The sequence below is a fragment of the Clytia hemisphaerica genome, unplaced genomic scaffold (genome assembly GCF_902728285.1).
Source record: "Clytia hemisphaerica strain Z4C2 unplaced genomic scaffold, Clytia hemisphaerica genome assembly, whole genome shotgun sequence".
NCBI lineage: Eukaryota > Metazoa > Cnidaria > Hydrozoa > Leptothecata > Clytiidae > Clytia > Clytia hemisphaerica.
Window position 1 is genome coordinate 329,155 of NW_027104328.1, and position 19,003 is coordinate 348,157.

The window sequence follows — 19,003 nt, forward strand, 5'->3', positions numbered from 1 at the left end:
ATCCGATATTTAGCTTGCTCTTCCATCACGAATGATAAGAAGCAAAGTCGAAATCATTTGGCTCAAGCCTTTTGAAGGGGATCTCTGAGCTACAGTATGTATAATAATTTGAAACAATATAATCTGATTGGAAAAATATTATGGATAATTATCTCTGCTGTACAGTTTGGATAACAAAAGTGGAACAAATATTCCATTAATAATAAAGATTATTGTCTATGGAATAGCCACATTAATATTGAAATCCTTTGTTCAGTCAATTGATCAAATCCAGTAGCTCTAAACAGTACTCTGAAAATAAAGTAATTAGATTGATTTTTCTTTATTTATTTTTTCTGTTTCATCATAATTTTTCCGGGCAATGGTTTACTCGTACTTTTTACATTATAGCTGCAAGGCCTTGGCACCTTTATCGTATAGGACGTGACTGCAAATGCCTGGGACTATGCCTATCGCATAGGACGGACGTCGCTGCTGTACTCCTATCAACTGCAGACTAGCAACAAATTGAAAACCATTTTACTCATTAATGATGAGGTTCATATCATTTTAATTAATCTCTTAATAACAAAGACCATGAAATTTAGATTTGAAATTCCATAGATACCTCTTCACGTTTTGTTTGTATTAGTTTAATGTGACGTTCTAGTTCTTGTGGATACAGATCCTCTCATATCTTTCGCTTTGATTTGAAAGAAGGTGTTATCTCAGTCCTTTTGCTTCAAATAAGTACTTCTATTTGCTACCATACTACCACGATTTTAATAACGCTGACTGTCAAATTTTAAAAGTTTTCTTTGTACTTGTACTTTTCATGTACTTTTATTGAAAGAAAACTTTTGAAATTTTAAAATTTTACTTGGCTCTGGTATCTTGTTTGTTTATAATCATCGAGCACTATTCAGTTTGATTTCATGACAATGATTTAACGCTGACTCTCTTATAATACGCAGATTGCTTTGTTTCAGCAATAGAGTATATGCAGTGTGTTTGGAAAATGAGATTTAACAGAATTTGTATGAAAAAATATCCTCGACTTCCACACCAACTATTTTAACTTGCGTTAGTTATTGGATGGTTTATTAAGATGGAACTTTGGTTTTGGCAATTGTTTGTTTCACGAATCTAAAACGTACAGTGATAAGGGTTTGGTATTACAGTCAGGATTGAGTTCAATAATGAGTCTTCTTGTCGTATTTCATACTATGAAGCTTATCTCTTATTATTGGTTTGCTTTAAAGGTTTTGTTTTTACATAAGTGTTTCCGTTTCATATCAGACACAATCTTGCTGCATCCGTGTCAATCCAATGTGAAAAAGCTTGTGAATTAAAATTGATGAGTAAGCAAACGATATCACTCTTATTTAAAAACAAAACCTTTAAAGATGACATGACTATAGTTAGTTAGATGATTATACACCAAAGGACTTTTTGGTCATTTTAAATGACAAGCAACGAAAATGTTTCCGGTGATAAAAGTTTTTATTTGTTGTGCTCGTTCAAGAAAGCTAAACATCAAAGATAGAACGAAATTGAATGTTCTTGTAGTTCAAAAAAAGTTCGTTTTCAATTTAGCGAGAGTACAACAACAGGCCAGATAATGTGTTCGAATTTATAGAAGCTCGCACTAAAACTTATATAAAACTGGATTTGCCTAAAACAATCCTGCAAGTCTTCTCTTCAGTCCGCTGAATTTGTCTGATATTGAAAAGGTCTAACAGTGAGGTCTTACAATACAATATTAATGATTTATATACCTTTTATTTTCAGGACAATCAAAAGAATTATTAGTGAAAATTAAATTTGAATTGGAAAACTTTTGATATGGTTTGATCGATAATTAGATCAGGGTGACGCAACCATGGAAGTTGATTTACAGCAACATTGATGCAGTTTTCGCCAAATTTTCCTCATCATCAAGGAGTGAAAGAAGAAACCCAAAATGGTAAGTCTTGCCTTCTTTCCTTTGCATTATCAATATAGAACTATCTTGATATAAAAAGGTGTTCAAAAACTTACAAGCTTGAGGGAGGGAGTAATGTTGCATTGTTGGTACACCCTGTATTAGGAGCTCTCGATTGCTTAGCGTGTTCCAATCTTCAAATTGAAAGGAACCTTGGAAGGAGCTGGAACTCAAGCCAGGAAATCCTTGTTTCTGGTGCTGATACTTTAGACCACTCGTCACATCTCTCCTTCTTGATCATTCGAAAAAAGATGTTCGATGTGAACCACATCAGATTTACCACTGCAATGCACCTACCAACCCTTGATGATTAACAAATAAATAACGTCAAAATTCTTTTGTCTTTGAAATGTAAATTACAGTGACTTCAGATTTTTTGTCGTCAAGTCTTCCTGGTAGACTCCAACATTATTTCTCATTCTTCAAAGGTAGGTGGTGTAAACAAACGCACCGTGTGAACAAAGTTTGTCCTAAACACCGACTACCTTCAATAGTATGTATCAAGAAAGAATCAACCTTCGATTTGAAAATGCCAGTACATAAATCAAAGTATGCCAACCATGAACAGTTATTTGGCTAGCATTCTAAACTCTTGAGAGGATGATATAAACTTGGTGACAAATGACGAAGAAAACTTAGCAAACATAAATGTTTTCACTGCATAACACAGCAAAAGATAAAAAAACATTGCTTAGAATCACATGATAACCTGTTTAATTGTATTCAATGTTGAACGAGTTCAGACAGGAAAAGTAGTCTTATGGTACACGTTCTATATGAGAACAAACTATATTACAACATAAGGCTTCGATGTCCAAAATATTAAGAACAGAATTGACTTTAAACACCCGATTTTTTTAGGGCATTGCACAAAAATGTTATAGAAAATGGTGAATTAAGAACATTTTAAGAACATGTTTAGGCTTTAGAACTGAACAAGTTGAGAAGATCCGTAGGCTTTGAAAATTTTCGATGTTCTTATAAAAAGCTTTTATCGTTTTGATGCAAGATACGTTTTTTTATATAAGAACATCCAAACTTTCTGAGTGTTAAGCCTAAAAATGTTCTTAGCATGTTCTTATTTTGACCATTTTGTTGAGTATTTTTGGCCATTTTCCTAAGAAATAGAGTGTTTTTGAGTCAACAAAGCCTTAAAAATATTCTTAACTTGTTCTTAACATTTTGGCCATCGAAGCCTTATGTTCTTATGTAGTTTGTTCTTATTATAAAAACGTGTATTATCTTATGGAATGTTCGGACTCAAAAGTGTAGATATTACTTTTTATGGATTTCTTAATAAGGTGGCGTATGGCACAGTATTTCCTGTCATCTGATACAAAGAATCTCTTTTTGCGATTCTTAAAGTGTTTTTGTTTGATCAAAGTCCTTTTTAGTGATTTGTTTATTTGTGTTTGTTTGTTGGTATGTATTTGTAATCTTGCATCGCAAAAGAAAAATACTTTTTTTGAGAGATGCAATCGTATTTTGCTTGTATGGGAATGTGGGAACAAATCCTTAAATGAAAGACTTTTTTATTTATGTTAAGGATCCTGTTCTGAGATGTTTAGAATAATATCAGTTTACTCCATCGTTCCGAAATTAGTTTAGTTCTTACATCTGATGTTATGGTTGGATTGGAGTCCTGAGTTCTGAGACCGTGTAATTTATGACCCCAATTTTAGGGTCAAGGTTTAACTTAGATCAGCGTTTTTGATCTCGGGGAATCATTTTTAAACTACCTTCATTAGGTCAAACTTTAAAGGGTTTTTCAGAAAGGAGCATGGCCATCATCAATTGCTACTGTATTCTTGCTTAGTGGGATCAAAACGGCACTGACTTTCAACTATCCCGCAAACAGCCAAAGAAAGTCTTTGATCGGAGTTTTTACGAAAGTTGTACCCTGATGGTACCACTACTCGATATGGGTGAAATATTTTTAAACCGATAAATTTCATCGAATAATAGATTGACCCACATCGAGTAAACCTACAATTAGGCTACAATGTTTCTAAAAACTACGATGAAAGATGGTGGATATAGCTTGGGCCAGAGTTTATAAAGGTCAGTGAGATATGTAGAAACTTTTAGTCTCGAAGTTCGGTACATTTGATCTATTGGACAGGTACATTTATGGTTACTGCACATAACCATGACTGTTGCTTAGTATTTTTTCCTTCCCTTTCCCTTTTACGTAACAATCGTAAAAAAAAGGCTTTGATCGGAAAAAGAAAAAAATTTCCCGTTATCTTTTTGCGGTTTTTTTGCGTATTCAAGCTTGTTTTGACTTTGATAGGTAATATATTTCTTGTGTCAGTTTTTGGGGTGTGTTTTTGATGCGTTAAATTAGATTAATTTCAATATTTTTATATAACTTTCACATATCATATTCAATCTTTGCAAGCTCTACTCTCCAGACAGCTTTTAAAATGACGAGGCAACATAATTTGAAAGTCCACTACTTTTCAAAATAGACATATATGAATGATCGATTGTCGAGTCAGCAAATTTCAAAATAAATGTATTATTTTATTTCAATAATTAATGAAAGAAGAAGAGGAAAAGTTTTTGAAAATATAGTTTGGGTGTCTATAAACAGTTTTGAACAGTTTCTCTATTGATATTTCAATGTTATTTTGAGAAAATATTGTTCAAAAAGTTTTTTAAATATTGATTGTGAAATACTTAACGTGTAGGTTAGAGTTGACTTTTTTTTCATAGTCTTTATACTTGTCTGGATTGATGGTTGATACTTACTTGACGCTTGGTATTCTTTTGCTATTTTGAATCATAATTTCATGTATTGAGAAGTTTAGAAAAGTATACCGTCACTATATAGTGAAATTCTGTGAAATGTGAAATAGTGAAAGTTAAGTCATAGCCGTTTTTCTTTAGAACTTCATTCTAGCTGTTTTAATCGTCCAGCTGGATTCAATTTTTAAAGGTTATGGTCAAACTGTCTTCGATCAGCCCCATCAAGGGATCTTCACTTCCCATATCAACAATCAAAAATAGTTGACGCTCTCTTGTTCGATTGTCTAGTGGAATTAGATTCTCATCAGATAGTACAGGATATCGAATAGTAGAGCGTCAATAATAAGAATTCCTCGTTGACTATGACTGTCAGAATTATCGAATAATGGAGTATATCGAATGACAGAACGTCGAATTAGAGAGCGTCAATAGTATATAACTATCTAATCTTCATCTTCTGAGATCGACATTTTGATGGGTCTCCAAAAGAGGCTGGGAGTTTTCTCTTAAGAGCCATTTTCTGAGAGATCTGGGCAAAGTGAGGAAGTGATGTCTTTAGATTTTCCTCATTTTTGAGTATTTTGCTCAGAATAATGAAAAAAACATTTCCTGAAAATTTTTTTGAAAAATTCCTTTCGGTTGCCGAGATATGGCCTTACCGAAATTTTGGGTTTTTGGCTAATTTTGGCCCCGCAAAATAGAAGAGCCTCTTGGAAATGGTTTTTAGCTCATTTTGGGCATTTAGAGGTCCTGATTTCTCCATTTCTAAGAAATATAGCATAAGTTCTACACAAAAAATGAAAAATGAGGTCCTGAATATTACGCGGTGTCTAGAAATCATAGGCCAAAACCACATCTTCGCGAAATTTCTTCCCTTTTTGAGACCAAATATCTCACATGGGCCTCACTTCTACATGTACTAGTTATGATTTTCTGATAAACAACTGGACTTACTTTCATTTCCACAAAAAAATTTCATGGTGCAACAATGGGTGTGGCCTCTGCGGCCATTTTGAAATTGTTTAAACTCCGAAATGTTATCACTTTCACGGCCCATAATGGCTGCGGCCCTCACTTTCACAAAAAATCTTTTGAAGAATTAGATGCTATACCCCTTCCCCTTTCCATATCTAAAAAGAAACCCATGGTACCTAGTCTCATTGAGTCAGAATAAGTCCTAGAGGTGAGTCTGGTTTATTAAAATTTCATTCCTGCAAACTCCCTAGCAACGGGTTGTTTACCCATAGCAACCGCACTTTAAAAGCTTAGATAAAGTGCTGAGATGTTTCCGGTTGGATAGGAAATGTTCAGACTTGATTTTAAGTAAGTACAGTTCTTTTGTCAAATGAAAAAGAAATGTAATAAATCAGTTAGTGACTTTTAAATAATGCCTAGAAATATCGCTAAAAATAATATACCTGATATATTTTACCTGAAATAGTGTTAATGAAGAAAATTAATGAACAAATGATGTAAGATAAGGTTTTGACTTTGAATGCTTACTAAATGTTTTTTGTCAAGTTTTCAATTTTTATTTGGTCTTCCTTAGAGACAGATAAATGCCCCCTTTGGCTGACGGGCAAGGGTGCAGCGATCGAGCAAAGAATTTCGTTTGTTGAATATTTAATCTTGTCTTCTTTGTTTGGCCATTTGAACCAATTCTTGACAACAGTTGAAGCATATTCCATTGACCATACATGATACAAGGATATTGTCATCAGCAACATAAATTAAAGAATTCATTTCAAATTATTACAAATCAATTTATTTTGATACATCGTTAGATTTATACAGCACTATAACAACTTTTAAACATCTTTTGAACTTATTTTATGGATTATGGATAATTTTAATAGACTGTACCCACCTCTTCTACAATTCCAGGGTACCAAATTGATTCAAATAAAACAGCTACCCAATCTCCTTTTTGCCAGTTAGCTACCATTTGCCTAGCAATGCTTTCAATTTTGTCCTCACATACATCATTGAGCTCGACAATAACAAGCTCTTCTTCAAGGCAGTTTTCGTTTTGTATTGTCTCTGTGAAAGTTGTCTTCAATGTACCCGCTCTTTTCTGTGTACATCATCTGAATGAATTTAAGAATTTGAGAGTATCCTTTCATATTTTGTTGATAATAATTTATACATTGAAATGTTGATATATTTAGATAGGGTGTATGATGAAATGGCAAAAATTGACTTTTTTTCTGGAAATTTAATTTGGACAACTTTTTCTGGTAATTTAATCTATTTGAAGACTTTCTGTGAAAAAATTAATTCAAAATCTTCAAAATTGACCGTTTGCCCCAGGGTTTTGTAAAATCGATATTTTCGAAAATTTGCGAAAAACAGGGTTTTTGCCTGAAAAAAAAACCTAAAACCAGCTGTGATGGTGCTACAGCCCTGAAATTGGGCCTAAAATGTTTCTTGGAAAAAAGTAGGATTATAATGTAACAACGATATAGCTCTATCATACATGAAAATTTTAAAAGTAGGTTTTTAGGCCAAAAATGACCGAAATCACGAAAAAATGGGGTTTTGCCTGAAAAAAATCCTAAATCCTGCTGTGTTGGTGCTACAGCCCTGAAATTGGGCCCAAAATGTTCCTTGGAGAAAAGTAGGATTAGAATGTAACAATGATATAGCTCTCTCATATATAAAAATTACAAAAAATGTAGGTTTTTAGGCCAAAAATGACCGGAAACGCGAAAAAATGGGGTTTTGCCTGAGAAAAAATCCTAAAACCTGCTGTGTTGGTACTACAGCCCTCAAATTGGACCCAAAATGCTCCTTGGGAAAAAGTAGGATTAGAATATAACAATAATATAGCTCTATCATATATAAAAATTACAAAATAATAGGTTTTTAGGTCAGAATTGACCGAAAAAGGTGAAAATTACTCAAAATCCGGATTTGCAGTGCTTAAAGCAAATTGAATCAATTTCTGACACTCTTAAGTGCTTTAAAGTGATAAAATAGATGTTTCATTATATATAATTTAGTACAATAAGCTATCATGATGGCAAAGTTGAGCAAAAATTTGGGTTTTAAGGGATTTTTTATCAAAAATACCCCCAAAATAGCGGAAAATAGCGATTTTTGAGCTTTCATAACTTTTAAAGGCTCAAATTCAAGACCTTGAAACTTGGCATAATGAAAGAAAACTATTTGAACTGTTAAAATAACAAGCTAATTTCTAAAAATTATGAATCTCAAAACTCATTCTTAATCTCAAATCTTAACAAAGCCAACATTGGAACTGAAAGAACTAAAAAAACTTAGCAAAAAGAAAAAAAAATTTTCCCACTAAATCAACATTATTTTGTCATCTCAAAGATAATAACTCTGTGAGTGCTGAACTTGCTTATTTCTAAGCAAGGCTTGACGGGACTACAGAGTTTCTATGTATGGTTACATTGTCAGAGTTCGAAGGCCATTTCCAAAGACTTTTCATTTGGTCATTTACACTAACAGGTGTCACGAAATTGCAGTTCACATCTTCTGTACAAACTCTCACAACTTCACCTAAAAAGTAAAAATAATGTCATTACTAAGTAAAAGATCAGGTGTTTCTTTCATTATTCAACACAGTATTATGCATACTTAAAGATGAAATAAAATCTAACCTGGGTAAAAACCATCCTCGAATGGTTTGGCCAAGCTGAATCTCTTGCCTTTCCAACCTATATTTTGAAGAAAATGATACATAAACTTTGAAATCTACAGCATATTGAAATGATAACTTAAGTGCTTGTTTCTCCTCTGATTGGTAAATCAATTCATTTATCCTGAAAAACACAAAGGTTCATGGAATAGGTGGGTTTAAGATTTAAAGTTACCTCTTTTCCTCCAGAACTTTCTTGTTCATCGTGTTGAGTAATACCATCCATCAATTCATCTTGCTCTCCTTCCACCTCTGCTTCATTGTCAGTTGTGCTTGCATTATTATTGATTGCATTCTCAAGATCCATCATGTCAGCTGGAGCTAAAACTCTAAATTCCACTTGAGATGTGATTAGAGTCGTCAAATTCTTCACATTCTGCTCAACTGTTAAGCAACGTTGTTTAAACAAGGGACACGTCGTCTTCACTTTATAAAAGGTGAACTTTCTGAACCTGATCTCCAAATCCAATGCTTTTTTTAATCCCTTTTTCTGTACCATTCCAGTCTTGAACCAGGATGTCAGGCTCTTCAATTGTAGTGATTGGCCCTTTGTTTTTTGCAAGCAGATACACACCTGATAACCTTTGTTGCTGGTTGGTAGCTTGGCTGCATCTTTTTCATCAACATTGCTGGCTATCAATTCTTTTTGTTTTTGATCATATTTTATTATGAGATCATCACAGCACTTGTCGAACCCTTGAGAACCAGCCTTCTTAATCTCTCGATCAAGGTTTCCAAAATAATTCTCAATTGATTTTGTGTTCGTGGCATCTGGATCACCCAGCATCTTTTCATCCATATTATTCAGAATGTGTAAGTCACTGTTGCCATCATCACCAAAACCATATTGATTTCCACGCTGCTTTTTCATGATACAACCAAGACCTTGACTGATCTGCTTTAGATAGCTTTCCATCAGAGGCTGGTCACATTCTGAAATAAACTTATTCAATTTGAGACATACGTTGACTCCATGTGGTGAAGTTGCATCTTTAAGGAGATAAAGAAAAAAGGTTTGCATTGATAGAGCACAGCGTGTCATGTCAATCATTGATAACGTAACTGCACAAATCTTGATACAATTGTGGTAAGATGACTAAAAGTTGACTAGAAGGTGTCACCATAAATCAAGGTGATCATAAATCAAGAAGCATACTCATGAATAGTGCATTCAAATGGATGCCAATCAGTGCAGAACCTGCGCAAAGAAATTTGCACATCTCCGTCATGCCAGAGACTGTCCGAAGATAGCAAGCCAACTGATTACGGACATCATTTTTTGATAAAAAATCCCTTATAAACCCAAATTTTTGCTCAATTTTGACATTAGGATAGCTTATTGTACTAGATTATATATAATGAAACATCTCTTTTATCACTTTAAAGCACTTTAAGAGTGTCAGAAATTGATCCAATTTGCTTTAAGCACTGAAAATCCCGATTTTGAGTAATTTTTGCCTTTTTCGGTCAATTTTGACCTAAAAACCTATTATTTTGTAATTTTTATATATGATAGAGCTATATTATTGTTATATTCTAATCCTACTTTTTCCCAAGGAGCATTTTGGGTCCAATTTGAGGGCTGTAGTACAAACACAGCAGGTTTTAGGATTTTTTCGCAGGGTAAAACCCCATTTTTTCGCGTTTTCGGTCATTTTTGGCCTAAAAACCTACATTTTTTGTAATTTTTATATATGATAGAGCTATATCATTGTTACATTCTAATCCTACTTTTCTCCAAGGAACATTTTGGGCCCAATTTCAGGGCTGTAGCACCAACACAGCAGGATTTAGGATTTGTTTCAGGCAAAACCCCATTTTTTCGCGTTTTCGGTCATTTTTGGCCTAAAAACCTAATTTTAATAATTTTCATGTATGATAGAGCTATATCGTTGTTACATTCTAATCCTACTTTTTTCCAAGAAACATTTTAGGCCCAATTTTAAGGCTGCAGCACCATCACAGCTGGTTTTAGGTTTTTTTTTCAGGCAAAAACCCTGTTTTTCGCAAATTTTCGAAAATATCGATTTTACAAAACCCTGGGGCAAACGGTCAATTTTGAAGAATTTGAATTAATTTTTTCACAGAAAGTCTTAGAATAGATTAAATTACCAGAAAAATTTGTCCAAAGTGCAATTCTGAAAAAAAGTCATTTCATCATACACCCTAATTTAGATAAACAAACTCAGTAACTAAAAGTAATTATTGTTAGGGCAGCATATCAAAAATCGATTTATCGAATTTTGAACAAATTTTTGGAAACAAAAACCCTACATACCTTGAAAATAAACTTCGAATTTGCTGACTTGTTACATACTCGTCAGGGTGCAGTTTGGTTCTTAGCCTGTAATGGGCTAAGATAATTCACAAATATCTGTGGATGGGCACTTCCAAGGAGAAGAACCTTTCGATATTCCATCAAGCAGAAGAAGCTACTAATGGAAGGTGAGGAAACTGGGAAGAAGTTGAGCCCAGAACAAGCCCATTACAGGCTAAGAACCAAACTGCACCCTGACGAGTATGTAACAAGTCAGCAAATTCGAAGTTTATTTTCAAGGTATGTAGGGTTTTTGTTTCCAAAAATTTGTTCAAAATTCGATAAATCGATTTTTGATATGCTGCCCTAACAATAATTACTTTTAGTTACTGAGTTTGTTTATCTAAATATATCAACATTTCAATGTATAAATTATTATCAACAAAATATGAAAGGATACTCGCAAATTCTTAAATTCATTCAGATGATGTAAACAGAAAAGAGCGGGTACATTGAAGACAACTTTCACAGAGACAATACAAAACGAAAACTGCCTTGAAGAAGAGCTTGTTATTGTCGAGCTCAATGATGTATGTGAGGACAAAATTGAAAGCATTGCTAGGCAAATGGTAGCTAACTGGCAAAAAGGAGATTGGGTAGCTGTTTTATTTGAATCAATTTGGTACCCTGGAATTGTAGAAGAGGTGGGTACAGTCTATTAAAATTATCCATAATCCATAAAATAAGTTCAAAAGATGTTTAAAAGTTGTTATAGTGCTGTATAAATCTAACGATGTATCAAAATAAATTGATTTGTAATAATTTGAAATGAATTCTTTAATTTATGTTGCTGATGACAATATCCTTGTATCATGTATGGTCAATGGAATATGCTTCAACTGTTGGCAAGAATTGGTTCAAATGGCCAAACAAAGAAGAAAAGATTAAATATTCAACAAACGAAATTCTTTGCTCGATCGCTGCACCCTTGCCCGTCAGCCAAAGGGGGCATTTATCTGTCTCTAAGGAAGACCAAATAAAAATTGAAAACTTGACAAAAAACATTTAGTAAGCATTCAAAGTCAAAACCTTATCTTACATCATTTGTTCATTAATTTTCTTCATTAACACTATTTCAGGTAAAATATATCAGGTATATTATTTTTAGCGATATTTCTAGGCATTATTTAAAAGTCACTAACTGATTTATTACATTTCTTTTTCATTTGACAAAAGAACTGTACTTACTTAAAATCAAGTCTGAACATTTCCTATCCAACCGGAAACATCTCAGCACTTTATCTAAGCTTTTAAAGTGCGGTTGCTATGGGTAAACAACCCGTTGCTAGGGAGTTTGCAGGAATGAAATTTTAATAAACCAGACTCACCTCTAGGACTTATTCTGACTCAATGAGACTAGGTACCATGGGTTTCTTTTTAGATATGGAAAGGGGAAGGGGTATAGCATCTAATTCTTCAAAAGATTTTTTGTGAAAGGGAGGGCCGCAGCCATTATGGGCCGTGAAAGTGATAACATTTCGGAGTTTAAACAATTTCAAAATGGCCGCAGAGGCCACACCCATTGTTGCACCATGAAATTTTTTTGTGGAAATGAAAGTAAGTCCAGTTGTTTATCAGAAAATCATAACTAGTACATGTAGAAAGGAGGCCCATGTGAGATATTTGGTCTCAAAAAGGGAAGAAATTTCGCGAAGATGTGGTTTTGGCCTATGATTTCTAGACACCGCGTAATATTCAGGACCTCATTTTTCATTTTTTGTGTAGAACTTATGCTATATTTCTTAGAAATGGAGAAATCAGGACCTCTAAATGCCCAAAATGAGCTAAAAACCATTTCCAAGAGGCTCTTCTATTTTGCGGGGTCAAAATTAGCCAAAAACTGAGAAATAAGTGTTTTTTTTTAAGTGGTACCCTAATGGCGGCACTACTCAATAGCGGTGTGAATGCATCGAGAGACCTAGGTCTACTTATTTCCCCAAATACTTTTGATGATGTAGCGCCGTTAGACGTTAATCTTTAAACATTGCAATGGCTTCTTCTCAGGTACCAATTCCAAAAAAACTCCAATCAAAAATGGCGGATATAGCTTGGTCCAGGGATATATAAAGGTCAGTGAGTAAGATTACAGTTCTTGACTTTTGACACCTTTGTGCAATTTAAGATTTAAGCTGTGTTGAGTTGCTGAATACTTTGGAAGTGGAGAATGTGGAGGCATATTCAAAACATAAAAACTTTCTTGTTTCCAAAATGTTCATGCTTCATTTAACAGAGTTAAGTGAATCACCTATGACCGCGAAAAGCCGCTTGACCTATTAACAGGTCATGAACTTTAGTCAGGAGAAGGAGGAAGTATTGTATTATAACCGACTTAAAAGTTTGACTTATTTTCCGAATGAACCAAAATTGGTTTTGAGCTTCGAATTTTGAAGTCTTTATTATGGTTCTATATTGTAAAAGGTTTTATCCCATGTTTTATAATTCACTTCTCTATAGATTTTCTATTTATAATTTGTTTCCAGTTTAACAGTTATGGAAAAGAAATAATAGAATAGGTTTCGCGTACAAAATTTTCGTGTTTACATGTTGACCCTTCTTTAGAAGTAATTCGAAAAAGCCGTGATTTTCTCTGTAGGCTTGCGATTAAAACAAGATTCGCCTCTGTGAGGGAGGGTGTTCCTATCCCATAAATATGGTTTAAAAGTGTAGATTTGAACTCCTCCGTTGCTAGTTTTCCTATTGTTACGTTTTAGTTACTAATCCAGCTCTTTTAACTCTTGTCTGCTTAAAAATATGAACGAAAAGTCTATCAAAATACTGTTTTTTTAGATTTGAACTAATCGACATTTTTGGGTCATGCTTCGGACCTTGCTTTCAGTTTAATGGTAAAGTTTATGTGACAACTTTGAAATTGATAGTACATAACGTAGGGGGTACAGAATGATACTTCGAACTCGTGGCTCATAAAATTATGTTAGTCTTGACTCATAGAGAATACAGTACTATTTTTAACCGGGTTTTCTCTTGCGATTCTGATAGCTGATTTGCGGAAAAGTTTTCATTTATCTGATAATTGGAAACTTTTTATCGTTTATTTACTTCTTTGTGTTAAAGTCGATAAGGTTCTTTAAGATAATTTAATACTAATCTGCTATTTTTTTTCGAGCTAAATTGTTTGATTTTGCGGCAGATTGGGAATCGATTATAAATAAACTAATGTCTATCCCATACATTAAAGGCTTAAGGGTAATATGTGTATAATTTGAAATGAGATTGATCGACAGGCACATTACATTACTGAAAAGTTTGTATCGATTCTCTCTCTCTCTTTAATTCGAAATACCTAATCCTTCTGTCATTTCTCAAATTAGAAGGAAGTTCTTGGTCGAAATAGAAAGAGTGACCTGTATTAGCAAGTTGATTTTTTGAGACTTTCTGTTTAAAAAAAATATCGTTAAATTTGATAGTATTTCAGCCCAGGTCCAAATTAAGACTTTTAGATGGACTGGATGGCGTGATAAAGTTGCCTGGATCGATATGCATAAACAGTCCGCCATATTCTAGTTGTTTTTGGAAGGTTAAGCCACGTTTACGACGTGAAAGAGTACTCTCTTGAACTGATGAAAAACAGGGGTTAGCTTCTTTATAAGAATTAGTATCTTCGAGCGTATCCTATCCTAGTATTCGTTACCATTTGCCATTGCAGGCACGACGGAAGCTTTTTAAATCTGGTGCGGCGAACGAGTAAATTTAAGCGATTTTACCGACAAAGAGGAAAATTTCAGGATTTTTTGTGAAAAGCCGTATCCGGTGCGTCGTTCTTGCATTTTACCATCATTTGTCTTAATATGACTTTTTTTGTGATTATTCGCGACAACAATAACTTTTATTTACGAGTACCAACCTACACTTTGCAACTTTTCTCTTTTTTCCACAAACCCTCTTCATTTCATTACTCATGTTCCATGTCTCATACGGAAGGTATTATTCACTGATATCTCATATAAAACACTAGATAGAGCTACACTGAAAATGGTTTTGATTGATCAAATTGGTCGCAAAGTAGCCCCATCTATTATTTTATGAGATATAATTGCTCTAACAGGCTCACTTTTTCTTGAAGTACTATTTAAAGAGACGGACGGGTATTTTTAAAGCGCCTTACCATAAATAATTTTTCCCATATTTAGTTTCTGGTGGTTTTCACACTTTTTCGTGACTCCTCCAAGTGATGAAATGTCATCTAATCTTCGCTAACTATTAGTTTAGTTTCAATCAACATTAGAACAAAAATACTCAAAAAACGGTGAAATTAAGAACATTGTAAGAAAATTTTTAGGCTTAAAGCTCAAAAAGTTAAGAACATCCGAAGGCTTCAAAAATAGTGTATGTTTAAAAAAAACATGTACCATTTTTCTCATTGATGGTCATTTTTACCAAAGCTTTTTAACGATTGAAGCTAATGAGGAAAATACGGTCTTGCGTATGGCCGCAATAAGTATCAATACTCCGATGAGTACTCTACACGTTTTTTTACCCAGTTTAAAAGTTAAGAACATCCGAAGGCTTCAAAAATAGTGTATGTTTAAAAAAAACATGTACCATTTTTCTCATTGATGGTCATTTTTACCAAAGCTTTTTAACGATTGAAGCTAATGAGGAAAATACGGTCTTGCGTATGGCCGCAATAAGTATCAATACTCCGATGAGTATTCTACACGTTTTTTTACCCAGTTTATAAGAACATTTAGCCTGAAATTCGTCGAAAAATTAAGAACATCGTAAGAAGATGCCCAGCCTCAGTTTGGAAAAAAGTGACACGAAACTACAATTTTTTCCTTTTTCCTTTTTAAGCAGTTTTAACCGAGCTTAGGGATGGGTACTCTACCTGCACACGAGACCGTATTATAAACCTTTTGTTCAAGTATCATAGTTTTTTGTAGAATAATTTAAAAATTGCCCCGGGTAGCTATTCAAAGTCTATACAAATCGGCCTTCTCACAAAAAAACTTCGGTAAAACATTTAATTTTAACTATATGGAATCGCTGGAATACTTTTACACATTTTAGGATTCCTATATAGAATACACCGACACATTTAAAGATTGCTATATGTACTTATACTTTTTTTAGCAGTTGACCGCCCTCTTTTTCCCATAGGAGTTCTTTTATTTGCCCCTTTTTACCATGGGATGTTCTTGTCCCCTATGCGGATCCTTTTTGTTTATTTTTCCTCTTTTTCTTGAGATCTACTCTATGTTTACTTGTTTTGGGCAGTCCTATTTTGGAAAAAATATAGAAATTAGTTTTTGGTATAGTTTACTGTGAACAAACTTCTCCCAGCTAGCCTTTTTTCGCTATGTTATGTTCTTTTGATTATAAGAAAATATATTTTGAAATATCTTTTTTTGGAATAAACTCGACAACAAGAAAATTTGATTTCTGAGAAACACGTATCAGCCGAGATTAATTTTGTTGTAAGCCTTTATTTTCGAAGTATATTTGATTTCGTTTCAAATTCAAAATTCTTTGAAAATATTTCAAAAAAAGGAGAAAAGAAAAGTATTCCTTAAATGTTCTTATCAGATTTACGTTTTCAGCTCAATCTTCACCTCAGGGATAAATTCGTTAAAATAGAATTTTTATCAATTTCCTACATCAAATTCTATAAAGAAAGAGGGAACAAAACTTAAGAAGCTTTTTATTCTGTTCTAAGCTTTAAAGCTATATAGATCTTGTTTTAACCTTACTCCTAGGTTTAATCTGGCTGAAGTACCAGCTTTGCCGGTTTAAGACTTGAGTCTCTCTTATGTCTCCGAGAACCGAAAGTTCGGATGAGTAATAGAACCATTTTGATTGAAGTTTACAAAAAGAAAACAAGTTTATTTTCATTTTAAACTTTGCTTTACCGTATCTATTTCATATCTAACATTATTTTCTTGTCTATATTTGTACGGCTTTTAGATATTTTTGTTTGGTTATAAACTCTTATTATTTCAAGAGGGGAGTATTTTTTAACACGTGGAATTCTGGGTTGCTGTGTTGACTTGTTGACTGGAATTAGTGGGGAAAACAACTTTTTGAATGGTGACTCTTTATGAAACTAGAGAGTTGAGATTCTTTAAATTTTGAAGTTTTGGAAAGGTGTAGTGTAGAAGTCAGGAAGTATTTTTCACACAAATTGATCTTCGAATAAAGCGACTTAAGATAAAAACTATTCTTATGCTCATGGCTGCAATCATGAATGAAAAATATAAGAAAAAGCAATTTCCCAGCCATTTCCCCCTTCCCGCCATTTGCAATTTTCAATGAACTTGGATGAGAGCTTAAAGCCTGAGGTTACTTATGCAGACTTATGTGCCATTCCTAGCCGGGAATTTTCATCTAACATTATTGGATTTTATGCTTTGACATTACTGTGGACATTTTTGTCGACATTTTTGTGTCAGTTTTGCATATAATCATATTCAAACTGTCCTGTTTGAACGATCTTTTATCGTGAATTTCGTTGTACACTTTTTTTATAAGAACCATTTTATAAGAACAATGAGGCTCAAAATCGCCAAAAATATAAAGAACAATTTAAGAACAATACAGAACCTGAAATTACTCAATTTCAAGCAAATAAATACTTAAAGTAGTTAAAATTGGGTATACATCCTCAAATACTTCAATTTCACCTCATCAATAAGAAGAGGATGAGAACAATTTGAGGCTAAAGTGCCAAACAAATAAGAACAGCCGAGCAGGACAGTCGTTAAAAGTTTACTGGTTCTTATAAAAAAGTTTCTTATTGCTGAAAAAGTTTTGTCGTGTTCGAACACAAAGAAGACATTTAAAACAAGGCAAGTCCAATTGCCATGCTTAGATCCTTAAGTACTTTAAAAGCACCTGTTATTCAACAGACAGATTCAGTTGATAAATCAGCTTGATTTGTGCTGGTGCTATTTTTTTTCTTTATGTTTGACGTAAAGGCTGTCTGAAAGCAAATTTGACAATCTGTCAGCCAAATGGTCTATCCTGTATTAATACCCTAATCTAATGGAGAAATTTCCTTTTGTTTCTTTTGTAAGCACATCTCTAGCTTGATTACCTCTACGCACTTCGCTCGATCAAATCTGTTAAATTCATTCGAATGGTTGTGAATTTATTGGAATCCATTAAGTTGTTACACTAAGCTTTGTATTTCTAGATTCAGTTCTAGTTGTTATAATGGACAGTTGATAGCCTAAAATTCGAAGTCTGTTTCTTTAGTATTCATCGACTGTTCATAGTTTTAATTTTCTTGTTTCTTTAATCCTACGGAAATGATTGGCTCAATTAAAAGACTAATTAAGGATGGACAATAAAGTAAATACTTTTCTCTGCTTTTTTTTCTATATACAGGCACTTTATGATAGTATATTGCTCTGTTGTCGTTGTATTTCGGTTGTTTTTTTCGCATTTCTTTCATAACGTCCAAACCATTTTTCCTGTGTTTTCCAAGGAAAATCATTTGTTTTTGGATTTAGATTTTGCAACAACTGTCCAGCTTTGATTATTGGTTTGTATTGGTGTTAAAAGTTTTTACTCACTGGAACTCCACGACAACTTTGAGCATTCATTTCACTTTCGAGTTTCATTGGCGTTTTTGAGCAAGTGAAGATTTAAAAGATCGCTTAATGAACCTTAGTCACAAAGTGGTCATGGGAGCCTCATCGACATTTCGCTTTTAATAAACAAAAGTTTCGCATCAAGATTGACTTGAAAGACCTGTGTTGGTCTTTTTCTAGTTTGCTGATTTTTCTACTGGTCATTTACCATCAAGTATTCCCTTCAAAGTAAAGAGTTTGTTTAGTTTGCTTTGTAGAGTATGTATACACGCCTCACTACACGTCTTTTGTGCAAGCATTTTTGTTTTAAGGGATCAAATTACCTAAAAGTCCAAATATCTTACCCTATTTTATTTAAAACATGACCTTTCAGATGTATGTCCGTTTCAAACACATACATTTAATATGGTATAATGAAAGGCTTACAAGTCCTACTGTACAAAATATCACTTTTATAGATTGAAAATTATATTGACCGCGTGATGTTTGTTTCTTTTTATTATTTGCTGCTGTAGGAAGCTATTAAAGTTCGGAAACTCTGAGATATTGCAAATCGACGCTTTTTCATTGCTAGATTTTGTGGCTTGCCTATTTTGGAGAGAATTTTCAATCGTTACGTAATTCTAAAACTAGGTCTTCTATAAACTTTTGTTCCGATCTTTTCTCTAACGCAGCCGCTTTCGCTTTCGTTTTCAGGAAAAAGGATACACGGTTTTGAACGAGTTGACTGACCTTGTCAGATATACACAGGTCTGCAT

The 19,003-nt window shown here is 33.6% G+C and overlaps 1 protein-coding gene across 1 annotated transcript in view; it reads left to right on the top strand.

Moving 5' to 3' along the window:
- Window positions 1–1,768: 1,768 nt before the first annotated feature.
- The window catches only part of LOC136817758 (enhancer of filamentation 1-like), a 42,200-nt gene continuing 24,965 nt past the window's right edge, over window positions 1,769–19,003 (top strand). Inside the window, exon 1 of the mRNA XM_067074077.1 lies at window positions 1,769–1,945. Within this exon, the coding sequence (XP_066930178.1) occupies window positions 1,943–1,945 (3 nt within the window). The 5' untranslated portion in view covers window positions 1,769–1,942. The remainder of the gene's footprint in view (window positions 1,946–19,003) is intronic.